We start from the raw sequence: 18359 nt of genomic DNA, 5'->3' as shown, positions 1-18359 counted from the left end.
GGGATTACAAATGTTCACCATCATGCCTGGCTTCCCTTATTAGGATTGCATTGTCACAAGGTTATTCTAAGTAGCTTTAGGGTTTTTGTAAGATGTGGGAGATTATAGTAGGCTGAATGTGAACCAATTGCATTACTTCACTAGTTTCTTTTCATTAAGTCTAGCCATAAACTAACTTATGAGATTTTCTGTTTCTACTTTAATTAGTTATAGTACAGAGAAAATGATCAGATGCAATTGAAAATCCTGGTTTGCTGATCCTAATGAGTGAACAAAAAAAGACAGTTGTTCTTATAATTATGTGCTCATTCTCCTCACATATAGTGTGCCTTTTGATTTAAATTTCAGCTTTAGCAATCTAGGACAGGTAATATAAACTTATTAATTATAATCCCATTTCTTTTAGAGGTCATTCTCTTAGGAATCATTTGCTAGGGCTTATGATGACTGGAGAAAATTTATCTGCCTGGTTTGGGGGGCTCATTTTTAATGACCTTTTTAAAAAATATGCAAGAAACAAACTTCATGTTGTTTCCAATTTAAAGGCTGAAGAAGACGCCCACCTGGATGGGGCTATTCCAATCCCTGCAGCATCTGGAAATGGGGTAGATGAACTACAACAGATAATCCAGGCCGTTGTAGATAATGTGTGCTGGCAGATGTCTCTGGACCGAAAGACCACAGCACTCAAACAACTGCAGGGCCACATGTGGAAGGCAGCATTCACAGCTGGACACATGAAAACAGAGTATGTGCTCAAGTGACTAAAATATTTCACTAAATATGTTTCTCATTAGTCTTCTCTCTCCATTATAAGCCACAATATTAGTAAAATGGACACATTAGCATTGTTTTAATCTAACAAATGAGCTGTTTTGTTTTTCAAAGCTGAGCTGAAAGGATTTTACTCAGCTGTATCCCAAGATGTTCATGTCTGGCTTTGTGGATGGTTGAAGTTAATTTTAGACCCAGTTTAAAACAACTTCCTAGAAAATGATGACTTCCTTGAACTAAGTCATATTGGATTCTTAGCATACGAGTGACAGCACTATTGGTCTATTTCCCAGAACCAACAGATCACCTGCATTTTTGCCTTGTTAGAAAAGGAGAATACTGTGAATTATGAACCTGTTATTTTGGGATTACACAAAATGTCAGCACTGCCACTTTTGCTATGCTCTTGTGAGAGTTTTCCATGGATCCTGTGAGTCTTGGTTAATGGGTTCCTGATAGTTCTTTTGCCTAAGGAGACTCTAGAGTATCATATTGCTGAGAAATTCTTAATAAGAAAACCTTTGGATCCAAGACTTGTTTACAGCTACCTATATTTCTTTTGTATTTCTGTCAAATGAGATGTCATTCCTTTATATTATAAACATCATGAACCTTTTTAAAGGATATACTGGAATTTGTGGATATGCCAGTGATCTGGGAATATTCAGCTGGCTTAATCTATAAAACATTCAAAAGTGTGAAGCCAAGAGATTATTCTCCCAGTAGTTGGCCTTTCTTTTGGTTCTTTAAAAAGAAGAATTGGTTCCACATCTCAGGTTCTTGTACTTTTCTTTTCACTTAGTTCCCAGGATATTATTTTGACCACTAAATATGGCAAATACTGTAGAATCAATAGGAGACTTGGAGTGTCAGGAATCAGAAAATCAAATACTGTCAAGTCTCTTAATTGATTTGTTCAGAATAAAGTTTTTTTGTTTGTTTTTTCTGTGTAAAACTTTAGACTTTCTGAGTTCTTAAAAAAAAAAAAAAAAACTTAATTCCATTATCTAGCTTATAGATTTGTAGCATTGAGCCCCCCCAATTTTTTTTTCCCCTCATTGTTTTGGATGTACATATTTCTAGTTCCATGTTTTCTTAAAGCACAGTGGACATAAATTAGCCTTTTATTTTCATTAATTACATCAAAAATTATATTACAATGTAGTATTAATTGCAATGTTTTGTTTTTTGCTTTTAAGTTCTTTAACAACTTTTAAAAAACAGATTATTTGTTCTTTTGAGATATACATACATGACAGTAGAATGTATTTTGGCATATTATACATACATGGAGTATAACTTATTCTAATTAGGATCCTATTCTTGTGGTTGTACATGATGTGGAGTAACCCTGTCATGTATTCAAATACAAGGCTAGGAAAGTTATGTCCAATTAATTCTATTGTCCTTCCTATTCTCCTCCCCACTTCCTTAACAATTTAAAAACCCACTTTCTTATTTCCTTCTTTTACCTGTAATCCCTTTACATTGTCAAATTGTTCCATATAATCTGCTGTGTGATCTTGGAACTCCAGTAACATTTATTAGAACCACAGGAGTTCACACTCTATGTAGAGTTGGTTCATAATGTTACCATTTGAGCACAAATAGAGAAGATTGTGTCATCTCTTTTCTCTGGTTTTCATCTGACTAATGATGTGTTCCTGCATTTTAACTTTGTAATTTTCCCCCCAGGTTCTTTGAAGATGTAGTTCCAGCAGTCAGGAAATGGAGAGAAGATGGAATGAAGGTGTATATCTATTCTTCTGGAAGTGTAGAGGCTCAGAAACTATTATTTGGGCATTCTACAGAGGGGAATATTCTTGAGGTAGGTTACTTAGTTTGCTTTGTTTTGACACGATCAAAGCACAAAATGATAAAAGGAATGTACTACAGTATAAACTAAATCATTCAGATAATTACCTTTGTACATACTGACAGGTTGTAAAGAGAAGTAGAAAAACTTGAATACATTATAGTGAAGGGAGAAATGTTTTGTTTGGTGCTAGTTTTTTGATCAAAGTCTCAAACATTTTTGTGGGTTTACCTGCAGAGTTTATATTAAAAAGGTATATCCCTGGTCCCTGCTTCCTAGCTTTTTTGTTGTTGTTGTTGTGGGGATTGAACCCAGGGACACTTAACCACTGAGCCACATCCCTTTTTATTTTTTATTTTGAGACAAGATCTCACTAAGTTGCTTAGGGCATCTCTAAGTTGCTGAGGCTAGCTTTGAATGTGTGGTCCTCTGCCTCAGCCTCCAAAGCTACTGGGATTATAGGCATGTGCAACTGCTCCTGGCTCCTTCCTAGCAAATCTTAATTGGCAGGTCTGGAAGGAGGAACCTGGAATTTGCTTTTATAAACATCCACCCTAAGGATACTGATGAGGATAGTCCTTGAACCAGCTATTATATGTATGTAAAAATAGGTATACATGAGTTAGCATATACAGGAATACATCCTAACTCATGAGCTAACATGTAAATCAGCTATCTTGGCAGTATTAGGAAATCAACAACTCAAAAGAAACTAATGGAATGCTTCTTTTGATTGTTTAAAAAAAAAAGGTAAAAAGAAAACAGTCACTTTTGTTATTGAATATATAATTTCCTCTATATGAAGTAAAATTTACTGTCTTGAAAAAAATAAAGATGCAAGCTGGCTACGGTGGCCTGTAATCCCAGAGGTTCATGAGGCTGAGACAGGAGGATCGCGAGTTCAAAGCCAGTCTCAGCAATAGAGAGGCGCTAAACAATTCAGTGAGACCCTGTCTCTAAATAAAATACAAAATAGGGCTGGGGATATATCTCAGTGGCCAAGGGCCCATGAGTTCAATACCTGGTACCTCCCCACCCTCAAATAAATAAATAAATATGCAAAATAGGATCATGCACAGTGCTAAGAAATACATAAAGACTTCATTTGTTGTTGTTGTTGTTTTTTTTTTTTTTTCCCATTGTGCTGAAATTGAGCCAAGGACCTTGTGCACACTAGGCAAGCAAATGCTTTACCACTGAGCTGCATCCCCAGCCCTAAAATAAATATTTTTTGAGCCCCTACTGTGTACAGAGAATACTTTGGCTTTGGAGGTTGTCATATTCTCACTTTAGTACTTCCCTACTTTTTTTTTTTTTTATTAATTTCTTTATTTTAGTGCTCGCTTCGGCAGCACATATACTAAAATTGGAACGATACAGAGAAGATTAGCATGGCCCCTGCGCAAGGATGACACGCAAATTCATGAAGCGTTCCATATTTTTAACCAACAATAAAAATTAAAAAGAAAAAAATTTCTTTATTTTAGTTAGGTATATATATGATAGCAGAATTCATTTTGTTGTATTGTATACAATTGCAGCACAACTTTTCATTTCTCTGATTGTACACAATATAGCATCGCAACTTATGTGCAGTCATACATGTACCTAGTATAATAATGTCCATCACGTTCCACCATCTTTCCTGCCCCCATGACTTCTTCCCTCCCCTTCCCTCCCTTCCTTTGCACCAGAAAACTTCTAGAATTAATAAATGAATTCAGTAAAGTATCAGGATATAAAATCAATACCCATAAATCAAATGCATTTCTATACATCAGTGATTAATCCTCTGAAAGAGAAATTAGAAAACTACTCCATTCACAATAGCTTCAAAAAATAAAAAATAAAATACTTGATAATCAACAAAAGAGATGAAAGACCTCTGCAATGAAAAGTACAGAACACTATGGGGGCTGGGGATACAGCTCAGTTAGTAGAGTGCTTGCCTTGCATGCATAAAGCCCTGGGTTCAATCCCGAGAACCGGGAAAAAAAAAAAAAAACTGCAGAACACTAAAGAAAGAAATTGAACATCTTATAACAAATAATGAAATCCTTTAATAATTTAAGACTGTTTTCTGAATACAGATATAAACTTTTCTGCTCTAACTAATGAAATAGGCAATAATAAGGTGAAAGTAGATAGGACATCATAATTATCTACTAAGTTCAATAATAAAAAATCTTCTTTGGTTACTAAATAAATCAAACAGAGAGAAAGGAAGTATGCAAAATCAATCTTAACATTTTTAAAAAGTTAAATCCTTAATATTGCCTTAATTTGGTTTTGTGTCCTCTTTAGACTTAGTTTGTGAAGAGTTCTAAAGACATTCAGAAGATCACATCATAATAGCTTATTATAAATATGGACTTAACTACTGTTGATAAAATTAGCAAGTGATAATTAGAGAATATCTTTTCATTCTAGGATCAAAAGGGTAATATTTAGAACCTTTCACCAGAGGAAAATCCAGCCCAATCTAATATGTAGTTTACATATAGTGTTTTTAAAATAGACTGTAGGACATGTATATTTTAGATAAGTTTGGAAGTGCTAATGAAAACCAAGTGGATTCTTTATTTTGTTTTGTTTTAGTGCTGGGGATTGAACCCAGGGGCACTGAGCTACTACATCCCCAGTTCTTTTTTTTAAAATTTTATTTTTAGACAGGGTCTTGTTAAATTGTTGGGGCTGTCCTCAAACTTGTGAACATCCTACCTCAGCTTCTTCAATAGCTTGGATTACAGCTGTGTACCACCACATTCAGCTCATCCAAATGTTTTTTACTGTAAAATCTTTATATTTACCTTTTGGAGCCTCTCTAAAGTCCTCTATTAAGTAGATTTTCAGTAAATATTTACTGAATGAGTGAAGCCACTATGATTGTCATGAGATTCAGGCGGAAACGATACTAAATAAAAGGGATTTAGTGTGTTGCAAGTGTACTTATAGAGTTAGTGTTTCTCCTCTCTTTGTTCAGCTTTTTGATGGTCACTTTGATACCAAAATTGGACACAAAGTAGAGAGTGAGAGTTACAGAAAGATTGCAAACAGCATTGGATGCTCAACCAACAACATCTTGTTTCTAACAGATGTTACTTTAGGTGAGTAATTGGGCTTTCTTCCTTTTTTTTTTTTTTTGAAGTGGAGTCTTACTATATTGCTCAGGCAGGCCTGGAGCTCCTTGGGCTCAAGTGATCCTCCAAGTAGCTGGAACTACAAGTACATCCCACTGTGCTCGGCTCAGACATATTACACTGTATACTTCAGGAGAGGAGTTGGGCCTGATAGTATCAACATATTTCTTAAGTGAGAATTCTTGAAATACAATAGTTTTATAAAAAGTAACAGCCACATGACCCACCTTCCTCTCCATTTACCAGTCCTTCAAGGTTGTAAATGGGGAATAACACTGAAAAAAACTTTATTCTCTTCATTTTTCTCCATCATGGTACCCTATACATCACTCTGTATGTACATATATACACCAATGACGTGGGAGTATAGCAGAGGGAGACTTAATGTTATTGTGGGATGATCATGCAGGTCAGACCATAGGTGATGGTTAGTTAAGGACAATAGAGTCACAGTGAACCTGTACCAGATGCATTTAATAGCAATGAGATCAGCTGTACACTTGTGGAAGGGGTATAAGAGAGATAACTGCCACAGCCCGGCTGGCTGGGCAAAATAACCGGGGGGTGACGAACAACTTGTGTACATTGATACAGCAGGAGTGGAAGCGGTTTATTGTAGGACAGGAGCGGTATTTATACATTCCACACAGCTTATCTAATTAACATAAACTAGATACAGCAGTCAACCAATCAGGAATCTCCACACTTAATGGCTCGCTTTTGTTACTTCTCAAACCACTCCCTCTGGCATTTTGCCAGGCACCATCCAGATTTGTTTAGGAACTCTAACATTCCCCTGGCAAAATGCCAGGTGTTATTTTGACTTGTTTACGGACTCTAACAGATAACTATAAATAGTTGAAGCAGTTTTATCTGTCATTTTGATCAGTCAGCTGTCTCATGATGAGTAGGAGCTTCATCTTTGCTTTCCTTCAATTGGTCTCTTTTCTCGAGACACCTATCGGGTAAATCTTGGGCTTTATTGTATTGATTTACCTTGTAAAGACTTTTTTTTTTTAAACTTAGCATTGCCCTTCGTATTATATACAGTACATTAGCATTATACATTATTACTTTAAGGGTTTAATGTGCAAAACAGCATGTACTGTCCTTTGTTGTTAGTATAAATTATTTTAATAATAGTTTGGATCAACTTGGAAACTCAGGTTTTAGCATCTGTGTAAGAATGTGATCTAGAGAATTATAACAAACATAAGTGAAGAGGTAGGTGAAGAGTGCTTGGAGAATGTAATTTCTGATTCTTATCTGCAAGCTCCTTGCTAAGAAGGCATTCCCATGTGGCTACTTTTATTTATTTATTTTTGGGGGCTGGGGACAGGGTCTTGCTAAGTTTCTAAAGTTGGCTTGAACTTAGGATCTTCCTGCCTCGGCCTCCTGAGTAACTGGAATTTCAAGCCTGAGCCACCAGGCCTGGCTGGCTCCAGCTTTTGATTGTGTGGTCATTCTTAGAGTTCATGCATCTCCTTGTGGGCTTACTTTTGCTTTTTATAATTTACTTGCATTTGAGGGCAGTCCTACATATTTGAGTTTTTCTATTCTACTTTGGATTATAAATTTCTCTGGGACTGAGATCACACCCCCAAAAGAGCACTTTGTGCAGTTCTAACAAACTGGATCTGTGGCATTAGTCTAGAGAAGGATGTTAGGGAAAGGAGGAGGTTGTTCTCTTGTCTAGGTGTCTCTACATGACTCCTGGGCCCCTTGGAGGCAGATTCGGTGACCTGTATATAAGATTACTCTCTCGAGACCTTCCTGTTTGTTGTCACACAACTAAGTTACTTCTACTGGTCTGGACTTTCATAGAGGGGGCCCAAAGGAACATCCGGGTTGCTAGCAAAAGTTCTTGCAGATAATGTATATGATCTATATTCTTTGTCTTCTGCTGACACTTAATCTTTTGGTCTGATGTAATAGGTGAGAGTTGTAAGTATATAAGCAGGTGCTAATTTGCTAAACTGATCCTTTTTTTTTTTTTTTTTTAATCTTAACCAGCGTAGATCATTTGATGTGTTCAGAAGTTACACTGCGTTTTTCCAAAGACAGTAATTCTTAATATCTTTGTTCCTGCCTTGGACTACCAAATTGCTGGGATTACAGATGTGTGCCACTGTGCCCAGCTCTTTAGCACTTTAGATGATAGATTTCTGCAAGCTTAGAATTAATGTCTGCTTTGTGGTACCATCTCTCTACCCAGTGAACCACTTGTTGATGAAATATATGATTCCACTTTTGATCCCCATGCCTTTCTTTTCTCTATCCAGTTTTTTGGTTATATTGATAATACTATAGTTTCTTTATATTCTTTTCCTTAACCACTTTTTTTTTTTTTTTTTTTTTTTTTTTGTAGTTGTGCATCTATAATTTTAGGTCTTTTCTCTTTTCACTTAAGCATTTCCTTTGGATTACAGTTCCATAAATTATCTTCACTTTAAAGAATAGAAGTAATCCCCAAATGGGCCTCAAAATGAAATAACTTTCTCTTAGTCCTTTAAAAGAAGGTTTTATTTCTGTCCCTCATCTTCTGCCAGCCGCACACCCCATTAGGCAGGGTAAGAATTTAGATTATCTGTAGCTGGGATGAGGCCAGGTAACTGGCTGCCTGCCTTTCTCTTTTCTGTCACTTCTGGTCCTGTGTTTTGGTACCACATGCTCAGGCTTCCACTGCCAAGGTAGAACAAAAAACCAAGTTGATATCCCAGATGGTACCTAAGTATGAAAAAAAGAATTTAAAGACCTCTTCTCACTGGAGAAAAGAAAAGCGATCCAAGAGTTTTAAGTCAACAAGTTTTACTTGAGTGTCTCAATATTATACCAATAGAGCCAATAGATGCTTAAGGACAAAACTTGCCCTCTGTGATCTAGTTTATGAAGCCTGAAAATGAAACAGCCACTAGCTAGTGTCAATTCCCAGATGGACTATAATGTCCCAACTTAGTCAAGATCCTGGATGCCAGTCGATATGAAAGCTTTGTTTAAGGAACTCATGCTCTGCAGCCAATTAAACTGTGTTCCTTTATTATGGCAGCCCAGAGTGTGATGGCTACAAACAGCAACCTCCTCCGTAGTATATGCAGCCTGTTGCTTAAATGGGTTTCCCTAAGGGACCTTGGAAATGGTGCTTTTCAGTGGAAGTTCATATCTCCAATCTAGGCTCCAGAAAGGTCTGTGGCATGTCTTTGGGAAACCTCAAGACACAGTGGCAAGTGTTCACATTGGCCAAGTCATCATGTCTATCCACACGAAGCCACAGAACAAGGAAAATGTTGTGATTGATGCCCTATGTAGGGCTAATTTCAATTTTCAGTTCCCTAGCCACCAGAGGATCTGCATCTCAGAGAAGTGGGGCTTCATCAAGCTTAACACTGATGAATTTGAAAACATGGTGACTGATAAGCAGTTGTTCTGATGACTGTAGGGTTATATATATATCTCCAGTCATGGTTTGCTGGACGTGGTAAATCCTGCACTCATCAGTCTGGGAGGTAGGGGCAAGTATAAGGCAGCTGCTTTTTCTGCTGACACGAGTGGCATCTGCGGTTTGCCTAATGATGGCATTCTTACATGAAGAAGAGAGTCTTTAGCACTTGGTTTGCTCGGGGTCCCTAGGAAGGTGACAGGCCCTTTCAAAACAAGAGCAGAAAGTAGACTTGTAGAAGTGGACAGGGTTAAGAAATGGCTTTCTTTCCCCTTTGAGTCAGGAACAGCTTATCTCTCAACACTGCTGTCCTTTAATTAGTCCATTAACAAGCTGCTACTCTTTTCCAAAAGTTGCAAAACTGCCAAAGCTTCCTGTTGTGCCAAATTTAAATTACATAGACTTTTACAGATTTTTTTTTTTACCTGTTAACTTGACTGTCCTAAGAAGCCACATCTCTCTTACCACAGACCTTGTCCTGTTTGCCACTCTGACTTGTTCCATTCTCCCAGATATATGTGTGTGTTTTATTTTTGCCTAGAATTCCTCCTGTCTCTGCCAGTTTTCTTTCCCTAAAAAGTGCAGATAGTAAATACTTTAGGCTTTACAATCTGTCGCAGCCCACGTGACATTTATTCAGTTTCCCCAAATCCAGGCTGATGAGGGGATTGGAAAAAAGATAAACAGACACAAATGTAGAGAAAGCAGTAATCCTGATGGGAGAAGACTGGCCAGGAGCAGGCTCCCCATGTTTATTATATAGGTTTAAACATCAAAAGGATTTACTGTGAGAAAACTTTTTCAAGATAAACAAAACTAAGTTATGGGTAAAACAGCTCATTAAAGGTTGTCAGCTTGCGCTCACAATTCTCTACCTCCAGGCATTTAAACTCAAGGCCATTACCAATAAATTCTGTGAGCTGCACAGAATCCCTTTTGAAAAGGGCATTACCATCAGCTAAGCAATCTCGATCAGCACCTTTCCACCAAGAGTTCTCCAAAGGGCATCATCTCCTCTGCCTTTCAAAGAAACCTATCATTCATTCGCCACTCCGATAACAATCCATGTCACAGCTATTTTCAGCTTTCTCCTTATACTGCAAAAGTAATCAGATGATACACAGATAAATGGGTGTGGCTATGTTCCAATACAATTTTATTTACAAAAGCAGGTGGCAGCCTATCAATTGCCAGCTGTGGTTCTAGAGCACGGATGATGGAATCAGACTGACAATTTCAAATTTTAGCCCTATACCACCTGTTAACTCTCAGTTTCATATCTTTAGGATGGAGGTAATGATACTATCTTGGGGTTGCTATGAAGATTTCGATGAGAAGGGGAGCTCCAAGAAAGTAGGAGCTTTATTTTATTCACATATTTCTGATCCTAAAATAGTACCTAGCACATAGTACATGATAAATTCATGGGAGGTATTAGTGGTTATTTTTCAAATAGAAATAAAATAGAGAAAGTAATGTAACCCAGATGTTTCAGAGATATCTCCTACAATACCTAGTTCAATTTGACTAGTCCTATTTTTACTGTATCCCTCTGCTGCCACTGCCCCCCTAACACACACACACACACACACACACACGCAAACTCTTTCTCATTCTCTCTCACACACTCACACACACATCCATGTATCTTAAGATGTTCATAGTCCAATGAAGAGCAGAATAGCAAGTAGTTATAAATTTATATTGTGATAGAGGTAAACACAGAGTGTTAAGGGAGTATATGGAATGTTCTGAAAGTCAGAATGTTTTGAGCTGCATTTTAATGAGCATAAATTTACTAGGCCAAAAATATAAGCAGTTTAGTCAGGGAGCATGACGTGTTGGGGCTTGGAGGTGAGGGCAGGCACTTCAATCTGATTAGATTATAGGATTCCTTTTGTACCGTATCTATTTAATTGATAGATACTGCCAATTATCTGCCCTTTGGGAAATAGCTCAGTTGCAGGAAGGAATGGAGGAAGGTTATGGGATAGAACATGGCTCTGACCTGCATTCATAAGTAGCAAACTTAATAAAGTTCAGAAATGTAGGATACACCACCATTCTATTCTGTCAAGTCCAGTTAGGTCCCCCTCTCCAATTAAAATACATAACATAGTCAGCCCCAGTGTGCCCATCTTCTAGCTTCAACAAAAATCAAAGCCAAATGTTCTTCTGTTCTTACATCCCCCTGATGACTTTGATGCAAATTGTGGATGTTATAGTTTGATATTTCTGACACATACTTTGATTTTTCACAGAGGCCAGTGCTGCTGAGGAAGCAGGTGTGCATGTAGCTGTGGTGGTGAGACCTGGCAATGCAGGATTGACAGATGATGAGAAAACTTCCTACAGCCTCATCACATCCTTCAGCGAACTATACCTGCCTTCCTCAGCATAGAGGAAGACTTCCATAGAAGACCAAACTGTTCCTCAGAGTTGTCCCCCTAGTGTCTAGTTTTATTCTAATGGCAAAGTAACTTACTTCTATACGTACATATGTATGCAAGTATATGTATGTGTATGCTCATTAATTTTCATGGGCACATAAGTGAGGGGAAAAAAAGTCTTAAGTTCAGTGAAGAAACTTATTTAAAGATGCTCTATATGTAGAAATAGTTTGAGACCCTAACAGTAACCCACATTGAGGACAAAGTGTAGTTGATAGAAGAATACAGATCAAATGTGTTATGATTATCAAATCCTATACCAAAATGAGAACTTAGTTTTGAAAATTATTCAGAGGCCTATTTTAAATACTGGAAATACTTCAGAGACATTCTTAACAATTCATTTCCCTTGTTTAATGGCGAGTTAGAAGAGTTACAATAGCTGTATTTCATATTTGCCTCCCTTGGTACAAAAAGATAAAGATATTTGTTTCTGCTCCAAAAGAGCAAAATAAGGAAAGAAAATTTACCTGAGTCTTGATCAGTCAAGTATTTGTTAGTAAAGAAGAAAATTACTAATCATGTGGCACCCATAGCCAGCACTCACCTTATCAATGAAAAACATGCAGATATAACAGCTAAAAAGGAAATGTGGTTCTTTATGTCCAACAAAATGATTCTAATTCTGCTGGTTTTACCAGTTGCCTTTCTAATTTTATCTTCACACGGTTTAAAAATATATATTAATTGTTACTTACTATTTTTTAAAATAAAGTTTTGCTGAAATTAGTTCATAACACCCAGAAGAGCCCTAATATGTAATAGTTTCTCCTTGAATGTGAGAAATGTAAATTTTATAACAGCATTATTTATCCTGGTTCAATTCTAGTAGGATTCCATGTCAGTTTTATGTTGTGATTAATAAAAGTATTCTCTTCTTTCAGTTTTATAGAAGTCCCTGAACTATACCACATATTACCATAATCAAAACAAAACTCAGATTGAAGAAAATTTTTTTAAATAAGAATTTTATTTTAGTTTTGTCTTAATGTGTATGAAGCATGTTTTAATGAAGTGCCAGTGGAAAAAAATCATTAGCCAGCATTTGAATTATGTATATATATGAAGTTACTATTTCATCTGGGTTCTAAAAGCATTCAGTATATTAGTGGAGTTTCTTATATTTATGAGAGTCTTATGTTGAAGTTTATCAGATAATGCTTGAAGGAGGCAAGTATTTTTCCTAATGAATTCTGGAGAAATAATTTTAGGATGCTTCAAATAAAGAGAAGGAAGTACTCTTGCAAATATGGGAGGACAGGGGATACAAATGATTTTACGTTGATAATTTTGATCTTCTAGTAGCTAATTTAAAGAATCTGAAGACGACAAAATGTAGTAGAAAAATAGAAATATAAATAATTTTAAAATGGGAGTTGTCGCATTCCTCGCGACTAAAACACTCAGGGTCATTCCAGGGGAACTGGGCTGTGCGAAATAACCACACAAGAGACAGAAATACCTTTTTCTTTGGGGTTCCTGTGTCAGCTCCTCTGACCTTAAGGGTCTGCAGAAAAAGAGCATGCGTGCATGTTGACCCCTTTTATTGAGGAGAAGCCATTCAAATGAGGCAAGGAGTCAGGGTTTCAAGGGGCCGAGTCTAGCTTCATGATGTCTGCTGGTTGACATCTAGGAAGGCCACATCCAAGGGCAGAGTAAGAGAAGGGGACACACAAAGTGTGTTTCCATGGAACATTCTATCCCAAACAGGGTAAAAGGGCAATATCAAAGGAACAGGTGAGCGAAGCTCAACCCATGGGGCTGCAGGAAGGCACACCTACACATGAAGACACATTTGGCTGCATTTTTACTACTCTCAGGATCCAGACCAGGGCTACCCCTTTAGCTACTTAAAAGTTGCCAGATCACAGAAGTGACAGTGCTTCAACCTATCAGGAGAAGAAAACGCTGGTTCCAAAGTCCCAAAATGGCTCAAAGGAGCTCATGAACAACAAGAAAAACAAAGGGTAAGGCCTAGAGAGTTTAGGACCCATAGAATCCAATAATTTATTTTATCTTTTTCACCCAGTGGTGGTAAAAAGCAGCCAGTGGGGGCCCAAAGTGGAAGGGGAATGGGTGCTGGGTAGGAAAAGGGGGAGAAAAAAAAAAAATTCCTGCAACAAAGGTACTATTACAGGAACTGCCTGGGATTGTCCCTCCTTTCCCTTAGAAGGGTCAGCTAGCTGTGGTTGGCTGATGAGGTTTGCCTTTATCTTAGGCCAAAGATTTGTAAGTTCAAGGCAGGCCTTGGCAGTTTAGCAAGGCCTTAAGCAACTTAAGAACCTATCTTGAATAAAAAGGGTTGGAGATGTAGCTCAGTGGTAAATGCCTCTGGGTTAAATCCCTAGTACCCTACCCCTCCCCCAAAAAAAGTAAGGAAGAAATGAGAAAATTATGCACCAGAATCTAAATTAGGAATTTAAGGTGCTCAGAATCTAGCCAGCAAAGAATTGGGGTAGAGAGGGATTTACTGTCTATGATGAAGAAACTTCCTGAAAAACTATAATTTACACTGAGTAGTAAGGACAGAAAAGAAATAGATTCAGGGTTTAGAAGAAAGATGGAATATCAGATTCAGTTTGTCAAAGTGGGATGTGAAAGGAGGGAGAATAAAGGTGAGTTGAATATTTCTTAGGTCCTAAGGAACCTTAGGGACAGTTAAGTATGTTGGAGATGGATGTTTGTAAGAACTTGAGGAATCAGTAAATTGGTTAAGAAGAATGAAAGATAACTACAAAAGTGGGTAATGAACTAGGAGGAAAATTCATATAAAATGCCTTTCTTATGAAAGGAAGGAAAAAATTCTGGAGATTCCAAAAAATGAGAACAAAGGCATTTAATTTTCTCAGCATCTTTATTTGCAGAGAATATAGGAGAATTTTGAAAGTCATGGCACTTTCTATTCCTGGGTCTTAATCCGAACCTTCTAGTAGATTTTGTCAGTTGGTATTTTAGAAAGAGAAACCGCAAAGAGGATTCTCTAATCTTTTTTTTTAATAATTATTAATGCATATTAATTGTACAAATTGATAGGATTCACTGTGACATTGAGTATTCTCTAATTATATCAGCATTTCTGGTGTACAAAGTTTTCCTGTTTGGCCTTCTGGAAGTCTTATCTTAGTTGCTGATTATAACCCAAGTCAAGAATTGCATAAGCAGAGATTGTTCTCTATTCCTGAGACAGATTCATGACAGACTTTTCCCAGCAGATGGTGCTGTTTCTCCAGAAAACTAGGCCAGCAGATGGAGCATTAGGAGGCGGGGAATGAGTATGGTTCATTTATTTATTGATTGATGATGGATGGACATAATAATTTTATTTTGTTTATTTTTTATTTGGTGCCTTATACATGCTCTACCACTGAGCCACAATCCCAGTCCTAAGTCATTTATTCTTAAAAGCCAACAGCATGCTATTGCAAGAGTCAGACTAGTTGTGGAAAAATATGGCAATGTTCTCAAATGAAATCCACCCACTAATATTCTTCCTCTCCTTATCCCCTAAAATGCATTTTTAAAAACAGTGATTTGGGGTAAATAGTTTTTCCAGCAGTAGTGTTTTAAAAAGGCTTGTTTTCAGTTTTTTTTTTTTTTCATTCCTATCAGAGTATAAAAGTTGAATATAGAATGTGCCAAAACAATTTGCTATTCTACCACCCATGCCTTGAAGGCAAAATGGCATTATTCTCAACCTAATATTTGGGAATATTTTACAGATTTTGCTGATATTCTTGGAATAACTCTAATAGAAGTAAAATTCACTCTCCTTACAAATTAACCCCAAATCTACTGTGAAGGGTCATATTCCCCACTGCCACAGTACATATATTTTTAAAGGAGAGGGACGGTAGTCAATAATGACAACAAAAAAACTAGATGCAAGCAAGTGCTATACTTTTTACCAGGGAATGCTGAAACACATGACCTTTCATCTGAATGTGAAAGACTAGATATCGAAGAAGCTAGGAGAAATCATTTCATGCAGATGGAACATAGTACAGCAAAGATCTAGGGCAAAACTTGACCTATTCCAGGAAATGGGAAGCCAATGCCTGGATGCTGTCAAAAAGGACACAAAAACCAGATGATTAGGGCTGGTACCCCAGTAAAGTGTTTGAATTGTGTTTTTTGTTGTTGTTGTTGTTGTTGTTTTCATTTTACTTTGTTTTTATTTCAATGTAACATGCAGTTAAAAAGAAAAAAAATAATTAACAGGATTTATTAGCATTTACAATGCTTTACAAAGAAAAAGGACTTTAAAAACAATTTAGTTCAGACTTAAGAAAAAGCTCTAAATACTTACAATAAATCTATTTCCAAATGTTCAGTTTGGACCAAAATTTAAGATAGCATTTGGTAGATATTTATGTCTGTTGTCTATTTGTAGTATTTTTTATATAACCTCTGATTCTTGGGATATCCAGCCCCCATTTTCCTAATTCAGCATTGTATTCTAAGTGTGGTGGGAAGTCACCACAGGATTTGAGCAGGGGATTATAGGATCGATTTACATTTTTAAGTAATTCTTTATGAGGTGGAGAATGGATCACAGATAAGCAAGGTCATTTATTCTTAAAAGCCAACAGGAAGACCAGTTAAGTATTCCAGAGTTGAGTAAACAAGGGGGTAAGATTTTTAGAAAATGGGAGGGGAATAGTTAGGAGAACTACCGCTGGACTGTGGAATCAAGGACATTGCCACTGCTGCTCACAGTCACAAAGGTGGCCACACATCAGAATGCTGGGCCTCCAAACTCATAACTCTGCAACCTTGCATGCCAGTTGCCGCTGTCTTGCTTCTCTTTATGTTTATATGAAGTATCTAACTTCAGCCCAGGACTCAATGTGTAACAGTATCTGGGAAATGTTTTTAATTTTCCAACTCCTCCAATTAGCAGGTGCAATGACAATTGACAGAGCCAGTTGCTGGATCTAAGATAGGAAGCTTTTACAGCAGTAAAGATAAAGGAGGGTGGCAACTTGCCTTAGGGTGATAATGGTAAAAACAGAAGTGGGCACTTTCAGAATATGTTTCAGAAATGTCAAGGACTGCAGTTCTTGATTAATTGAATTTGAAAAGATAGGTCCTAGGTTTTTAGCTTGGATAGATGGCGACACTCAAAACCAGCAGTGTCACTGACACAAAGTGAAAAGCCAATGCTGATATTGATTTAAAAAAAAATAACCAAACAACAATTGGATGTAAGTCTAGAGTTCAGGGCCCTGGATTGGATGGAGATCTAATTCAAGAGTTTATTGGCAAAGAAATGCTATGAAAAGCCTTGGGATCCTAAACTGAGCTTTTAAGTTCCGACATGAGAGTTTGAGCAATGAAGGAGGACAGCAAAGGAAAAGGATTGGTATGGAGGAATGAAAACCAGGAGAATGGCACAAGTCAAAACAGGAGGGAGAACTTATATCAAGCACTAGTAAGAATTCAAGGAAGTTGAGTTAGCAGTGGCCCTTGGACTGGATAAGTACAGTTTCAGGAGAGTACTGGTAATGGCTGAAAGATTAGTTCAAGTTGAAGAGATAATATGTCGTCTATCTAAATATTTATCAATTTTGCTGGTCTTTTCAAAGAATCAACTGTGGTTTTGTGGTTCTCTATTTTGTTTATATGTACTCTCCATTATTTTCTTCCTTCTGCTTGCTTTGAGTTTAGTTTGCTCATTTTTCTAGATCTTTAAGATGTTTAGGTAGTACTTTTGCAATCTTTCTTCTCTTTCTTTTTCTTAGAGGAGGAAGGGTACTAGGGATTGTACTCAGGGGGTGCTGAGGCTGGCTTTAAACTTTCAATCCTCTTGCCTCAGCCTCCTGAGTCACTGAACAGGTATATACCACCACATCCCATCATTCTTTCTTCTTTTTTAACATAAGCATTGTAACTCTCAATTTTCCTCTAACCACTGATTTCACCAAATCCCATAGATTTGAGTATATTGTGTTTCTATATCTATATATTTGTCTCAAAGTATTTTCTGATTTCCTTTGTGACTTCTTGACACACTGACTATTCTAAGAGTGTATTGTTTAATTGCTATATATCTGTGAATTTTCTAAGGTTTTGTCTACTGGTGATTTCTAATTTCATTGTATCATACTTGGAGAACATCCTTTGTACAGTTTTCATTTTTTTTTTAATGTATGACCTAACCTAAGACCTATTCTGAAGAATGTTTTTTATGCACTGGAGAATGTAATTTGCTGTTGTTGGATGGAGTATTCTATACGTGTCTGTTAAGATCTAGTTGGTTGATAATGTTACTTGAATCTTCTGTTTCCTTGTTGATGTTCTTTCTGGTTACTGTTATTCAATGTGAGGTATTGAGTTCTCTATCTATTATTGTTAAAATATTTTTCCCTTCAATTCCAGTTTCCCTTCATATAATTTGATGCTCTGTTGTAAAATGTGTGTGTATGTATGTGTGTGTGTTTAAAATTCTTATGACTTCTTGATGGGTTGGCCCTTTGATATTATAGTGTCCATTGTCTCATATAATACTTTTTGTCTTATTTTACCTAATATTAGTATAGTGACTTCAGCTTTCTGTTTTACATGGAATATCTTTTACCATCTTTTTACTTCCAACTTATTTATGTTTTTGAATCTTAAATGTGTTTCTTGAAGAGAGTGTATAATGGGTTATGTTTTAAAATTCATTCTGCCATTCTCTGTCTTTAAATTGTATTAGTTTCCTGGAGCTGCCAAGAACCACAAACTGCTTGCTTAAAGCAACA

General features: G+C 36.8%; 1 protein-coding gene and 2 non-coding genes across 5 annotated transcripts in view; all 3 read left to right on the top strand.

Annotated features, from left to right (window-relative positions):
• The window catches only part of Enoph1 (enolase-phosphatase 1), a 64817-nt gene extending 52318 nt beyond the window's left edge, over window positions 1–12499 (top strand). For all 3 annotated transcript variants that reach the window (XM_046457569.2, XM_046457568.2, XM_058583446.1), the window contains exons 3-6: window positions 546–748; window positions 2470–2602; window positions 5574–5697; window positions 11428–12499. In XM_046457569.2, the coding sequence (XP_046313525.1) occupies window positions 546–748; window positions 2470–2602; window positions 5574–5697; window positions 11428–11567 (600 nt within the window). In that variant the 3' untranslated portion in view covers window positions 11568–12499. The remainder of the gene's footprint in view (window positions 1–545; window positions 749–2469; window positions 2603–5573; window positions 5698–11427) is intronic.
• LOC124101617 (U6 spliceosomal RNA) lies at window positions 3927–4033 on the top strand. The gene has a single exon (XR_006854667.1). It is a non-coding gene; the product is annotated as a U6 spliceosomal RNA (small nuclear RNA).
• Window positions 8740–8869, top strand: LOC124101618 (small nucleolar RNA SNORA70). Its single transcript, XR_006854668.1, has one exon. It is a non-coding gene; the product is annotated as a small nucleolar RNA SNORA70 (small nucleolar RNA).
• Window positions 12500–18359: the final 5860 nt, after the last annotated feature.

This window comes from Marmota monax, unplaced genomic scaffold (assembly GCF_021218885.2).
Source record: "Marmota monax isolate L192 unplaced genomic scaffold, Marmota_monax_Labrador192_F-V1.1 WCK01_AAM20220418_F8-fsc00128, whole genome shotgun sequence".
Taxonomy (NCBI): domain Eukaryota; kingdom Metazoa; phylum Chordata; class Mammalia; order Rodentia; family Sciuridae; genus Marmota; species Marmota monax.
Note: the sequence above shows the minus strand (reverse complement) of the source record. Positions and strands in the feature narration are given on the sequence as shown.